The sequence below is a fragment of the Cyprinodon tularosa genome, unplaced genomic scaffold (genome assembly GCF_016077235.1).
Source record: "Cyprinodon tularosa strain WSP-4 unplaced genomic scaffold, ASM1607723v1 ctg335, whole genome shotgun sequence".
NCBI lineage: Eukaryota > Metazoa > Chordata > Actinopteri > Cyprinodontiformes > Cyprinodontidae > Cyprinodon > Cyprinodon tularosa.
This window is the reverse complement of record NW_024039047.1, coordinates 325,499-331,562: the sequence shown is the minus strand read 5'-3', so window position 1 is coordinate 331,562 and position 6,064 is coordinate 325,499. Positions and strand designations below refer to the sequence as shown.

Genomic DNA, 6,064 nt, shown 5'->3' with positions numbered 1-6,064 from the left:
AAAATATAAACAATAAAATACTGTAAAGTGTTTTAACAATATAAAACTGCACCTGGAAAATAAATAACCAATATCCAGCTATGGACATTTTTACAGTAATGGATATTTGAAAAAAGCAGCAACATCAGAGATATGCAAAATGACAGCAGCATGTTATTTAACTGACTAAGGTTTCTATCATTACATTTGATTTTATTTGTTCATTGTCCCTGTGGTTGGCAACTTTATTCCACTCAGTAAAAAAGGAATAAAGTTTTTAAAACTTCGGTATTCATTCTTTTCCTGCTTTGTGAGTCAACTGTCGTGGTTGCTAAGCAACATAGCCTACGGCGGTAAAACCTGCCAAAGAGTAGACCTGTTTGAATTCACAGCCAAAACACTTCCGGTCTCCTTATTTTCACGGACTTCGAAGGCTCCAGTCAAGGTAGACCGCGTCCTTGGAGGATGCAGCCCATGAATTCGAACAGAGCCATTGCTAGCTGATAGTGTTAATTTTTCTAGATATTGGCTACATTCCCTAATTCATTAGTCTATTGAGCAGTCATCCCTTGAGATCACAAAGCTGATGCATTGCCACTCCCTGCAATTGCTATCCATTCTTAATGTTTGATTCGCTAATAAATAATTATCATTTGTTTGACATTTGTGGAACATTTGATTTTATCGTGTCATTAGCCTTTGAATGGAGGGAAGAGAAAGAAAAAAAAAACAGCAGCCCACATAAGGGGTCGGTTAGACTGATGTAAAAATAATCTGTAAAACTGCATTGCTTGATCTCTAGTAAAGAGCAGACAAAGGGGACTATTCTGAAAAAATGAATAAATTTCTACGATTTACAGAAAGTGAGAATTTAGGGCCATCTAAGATTGTCTTAACAGTTGGCCAAGACAGATGGTGTGGACAGGGGAAAGATTAGGAGCTTGAATAAACACAACAAGTTAGAAATATTTTATTTTGAAATGACGGCAGACATCCTGAAGATGCTAAAAGGCAAGTTGAGGGCAGTTTCAAACTAGCACTCTAACAGGAACTTCAAGTCAGTGGGTTGATGGTGATTCAGCCATGGTAAGTGGATATCCTTCAGGTTCACTGGAAGTAATGATTGGATGAGATCCAACCTTGTAAAGTAGTTGTTCTGACTAGTTATTACACTCCATACTTCTGCTTCAGCTGTTCCACCAGCTTGATGTATTCATTCATCGAATCCTCTTTGCTTTTGCCTGACAGAAAATAGAAAAACATTTCAGGTGAGACAAACAAGGTTAGTGGTCCTTGTGCCTCCAATTTTGCAACTAATTGGGTATAAAGACATAATACTGCTGCTGTTATATTTACTCCCAAAGGACCCCAAAATGTTTTCTTTAAAATCGACACATTTGTCTGGAATAGCACAGAGCCCAAACAAGCAACTTGACCCATTCAACCAGATAAACCCAAAAGCTTTAAGGGAAAAAAAGACATTATTCAGCAATTTAGTGAATAACAGACTAATTTTAGTTTGGTGCCAAATTTAAGCCCATTTCTATTCCAGATGTTTCTTAGGAGATTATTTGCAGATTTAGAGACATAACACACTGATCTAACATACCTTTCTGCTTTTCCCAGGCATCCCACTTAGCTTTTCCAGTAAAGTCAAGCATTCCAGGACGAGCTTCAGTTAAAAAGAGACACACAGGAAAGGTGATTTGTACTGCTTTTAAGCTTACAATGATATATATGGTTTAGCTAAACTCTTCTTCAAATTCAGCTTTGACTGTAAAATGAAAAACATTACTTTCTGCAACAAACTGCTTTAACTATTCTATGCTTCTCTTTTTTTGAATTCAGATTATGATCTGGATCAAAATTTAATGGATTGTTCCTTTGCAATCCATCCATAATTTTTCAAGTATGCTCTACACAGACAAACACGCGTACAAACTCTAGAAACATAACCTCCTTGGTAAAGGTATGTGAAGGTAAAGATGGATGCTTGAGTATCTCACCTGTGTTAACGTCACCCACAGTAGCCTGCTTAAACAGGGAGTAGAGTTGCAGCATCTCCTCATCAGATGGTTTCGCTTTAAGCTGCTTTACTTCAGCTGCTGCAGCATCAAATTTTACCTACAAATAAGAGGAGAAAGTCTTTTAAACACCAGAAAGATGAAAGTCTCTGATGTAGAAAGATATCTAACATGTTGGTGTAAAAATATAGTTAAATCACACATTTGTCATACGAAAACCAAACAGCGAAAGCAGAGAGAACTACTTGCAATGCATAAGGTATTATACAGATTAACTTTCCACCCTATTCTTTTTTCTTGCCTAAATACTTTATGAAACAACTGCAAATGGAAAAGACTTTTTCTGAAATGAAAAAAGCAAATACTTAAAGTTTAAAACATTACAGCTAACTTAAAGAGTGTGGATGTTTTTTTTAACACTACTGTACTCACTGTTATGTTGGAGAGTAATATATTTTGGTCTTTGAAAAACAGACCTACAGAAATAAAATATGACCCCAATTACAGTTCTTGTAAACCCATTTAGATAAAACATAAGATAATAAAAATGAGGAAATAATGTAGATTGTAAAAATCTGTACAAGAAACAAAGTAAAAAGGATTTGACTTCATTATTATTCATTCCAGACGGGAGGAAGATGTACATTTTATATGCAATTCATTTTAAAATATTGGCTAAATACATGATACAAATAGATTTTAAGGAAATGTTTTCCATGACTTTAATATGATTCTCTTTACAATAAACAGCAGCAAATGACAAAACATTACCCCTGAATGGGGATACTGTAGAGCGGATTCATTTACAGCTTGCTCCAGTACCTTTTGATACAGTACAAGACTGCCCCCTGCTGGATAAACATGGAAAGAATAAAGACTCAATAACAGGTTTAATGCTACTACTTGACAGAGTAATTTAAAAAAGACAGTCCTGCATCTGAACTTTAAAAAGAAGACAAATATCAAACACAAAATGTTAGGGGGAGTGGGGGGCAGATGAAAAAGCACGCATATATATATATATATATATATATATATATATATATATATATATATATATATATATATATATATATATATATATATATATATATATATATCAAAATTAGGTGTCTTTTATATAGTTTGACGCTGACAGCAGTGGCGTGCCCAGACACTTTTGTTAAATATATAGCTATTTACGGCAAAGGTTGGAGACAAAGAGAGCTTTTAATTATAAAGGTTAGCTGTTTTATGAAGGGCAACATAAATCTGACTAAAACCTTTTTGAGTTTTAGTCAACTAAAACTATCACATATAGTAATGTCTAAAATGTGACTAAGACTAACAACAGTTTTCTTCCTGAAGACGAAAACTGAGACTAAATCTAAGATGACTGTCGAAAACAGCACTCCTGCTTCCAAGAAAGAGAAAGCCAAACATTTATGAAGTGAAGACAACATCTATGCCTGAAGTACAGAGACACTACGGAAGAGGATTAGGGCCACTGAAAAAAAAAAAAAAGTTAACTGATTTTTAAATTTTATTTCAGTTTAACATGGGAAAAAAGTCAGAATTCTGACTTTTTTCTCTTGATTCTGACTTTAATCTCAGAATTTTGGATCTTAATGTAGATGGGCACCATGAAGGAAGAGATGTGGGAGCACTCAGCTTCACTGACAAAGATGTGAGTTTTTTGAGAGGGCCAGTGACACATTGGTGGAAAATGACGGAATTAGGCAACTTTTTAAGTGCCCGAGGGGTCCCCTCATTAATGGAGGAGCAGAAGGTCATTAAAACAAGAGAGCTAGTCTCTAAAACAGACATGGCTATGGCTTGATGCTAACATATTGTTATCTGTCAGAATTCTGCGAAAAAAAAGTCAGGATTCTGCGAAAAAAAAAGTCAGGATTCTGCGAGAAAAAAAGTCAGGATTCTGCGAGAAAAAAAGTCAGGATTCTGCGAGAAAAAAAGTCAGGATTCTGCGAAAAAAAAAAAGTCAGGATTCTGCGAAAAAAAGTCAGGATCCTGGGAAAAAAAGTCAGAATTCTGAAAAAAAAAGTCAGAATTCAAGTTCAAGAAAAATTATTGAAAATTTGGTTTAGATTACTAGAAAAACAAACAAAAAAAAACAGCTTACAACTACAGGACCACGAGCGGACTAGCAAGTTCTTAAATTAAGGAAAATGTTCATTAAAAAAAGAATAAGATATTTTTGACAATTCACTGATAGAATAAAAAATTTAGGGGGCAAATTCAATACAGGGTTTGTTTCTGACTGACACACTAAACTGTGTTTAAAAACATATCTGTCAACACGATGCATCTGCTAAAAAAATATTCATCTTTTGCAGTTAAACATTAAAATTATCAAGAATTTTGGAGCAGCCTAAAAGAATTACAAATATTTAAACGGTTGCGTTTTTGTTTTTATTTTCTCATTGTGTCATCCTTTTCTTCTCAGTTATCCCTGTAATTAACTGAATTAAATTTCATTTCAAATTGACTCTTAGTTTATTTACTGTTTTTACTGTACTTTTTGTTTTAAAAATATCTTTTAAAATCATAGTCCTCAAACACCCTCATTCACATTTTCCCCTAAATTATCACAATATGAAATACATTCACATTATTTTTGGCTGCATCTAAAATGATCAAAGATGTTTTCAATTCAAACATAAGTATGAAATGATGTTACGGCTACTCTTGCATCAAAATGGTTTCCAATAAAAAAGAAAAATCAAAAATTGCCAGAGTAGTCTTAGAAAAAGGTTTTTTGACTCACAAAACAAAAAGCACTCATGGAGAATTTTCCTGTTTCAAAAGGGCGTGTTTTCTTTACTTATAAAAATAACAGAAATATTCTCCGAGTTGACTTACAAAAAAATTCAAGTACAAACGTTAAGTGGTGTGTGTGAAAAAACTTAATTCTTTCACACAAACAGATCCACCTCAGCAGCTACTTCTACTTGTTAATCTCAGCAGGAGGCAGACTGACAAGGAGGAGGGTCTAAGCAAAACCAATACATAAACAAATAAACAATAGCTCTACCATTCACACAGCCTTAGATCTGTAACATTAATAATTAAGAAAAATAAATAAATAAATCTAATTCTTAATAGGCTCCAACAACAATATAACCTCCAATAATTTAAATTTTAGAATTGTACTGGGTCATCAAATTAATTGAGTTTAGTCTGTCAAATCAGCTGCCTGTAGTGTCTTTAAAGAACCAGCAGGTGTCAGTATTCTGTGAGCCATCATGAACGCAGTATAGCTACAGTTTGGCAATGTGTCGAAACACTTCAAAATGCCTCATCACTATATAAAAGTAAAAAAAAAAACACAAATTGTTTTTAGTTTAATCTCTCATCTCAAACAGTTCAAGTTGAGCATTAAACTAAGGAGAGCTGTGTTTGTTAAATGGAGCAGAATAACCCTTCAGGGCGAATCGGACGCTGCCTTCAATCCTGTGACAGGCGGATATAATACTTCCGGTTCGGACCGCAGGTGGACGGACATGATGGACATGTGTTCGATCTACGATGAGCACCCTTCTTATTTGTAATCATTAGTTGAGGGCGGCTGCTGACGATTCAAAGCGCACTTTTCACTCTCTTCCGGCTGTTTGTCACCATGACAACAGAGCAGATAGCGGATGGTTGTATAACGCACGCCCTTTGTAACGACAGGTGCAAACTGAAGTAGGCATCAAACAGAGTTTACATTACTGTGCTACAAATGCTACAAAAAAGGCGCTTTCAATGTCCAGCTGACATTCAGCTTTTCATTTCCTAAACTTTACGATCCCATTAATTTTCTGGAAAAGGATTTCATTGCGGGGAGGCTAAGTTACCCCACACCCCTTACGCTTGGCTTAGTAGAGGAGCCTTCCCTGTTCCAGCCTTATTTGGTTAAACTCACCTGTAAATCTGCCATCTTCAGTGAAGGGAGCAAGTTTGAGCAAACTGACGACGTGTAAATGATTGAAAATAGGCGGAAGCCCAGCGTCCCTTCCTTTATTCATCTAATAACGGGGGCTAAAGTCCAGACACGCCTTCCGCGCGTTTTTTTACAACGC

The 6,064-nt window shown here is 35.3% G+C and overlaps 1 protein-coding gene across 1 annotated transcript; it reads right to left on the bottom strand.

Moving 5' to 3' along the window:
* Window positions 1-938: 938 nt before the first annotated feature.
* Window positions 939-6,064, bottom strand: dbi (diazepam binding inhibitor (GABA receptor modulator, acyl-CoA binding protein)). Its single transcript, XM_038294144.1, has 4 exons — window positions 5,908-6,064; window positions 1,986-2,103; window positions 1,589-1,651; window positions 939-1,220 (listed from the first exon to the last, which is right to left on the bottom strand). The coding sequence occupies exons 1-4, from the start codon at window positions 5,920-5,922 to the stop codon at window positions 1,147-1,149; spliced, it is 270 nt and encodes an 89-aa protein (XP_038150072.1). The 5' UTR covers window positions 5,923-6,064; the 3' UTR covers window positions 939-1,146.

Excerpts from the sequence above, each read along its gene's own strand:
- dbi (XM_038294144.1), bottom strand. Across the intron at positions 1,652-1,985 it reads TGTGGGTGACGTTAACACAG|CTCGTCCTGGAATGCTTGAC; the intron begins GTGAGATACTCA and ends TTTTAACTGAAG. Across the intron at positions 1,221-1,588 it reads TGCCTGGGAAAAGCAGAAAG|GCAAAAGCAAAGAGGATTCG; the intron begins GTATGTTAGATC and ends ATTTTCTGTCAG.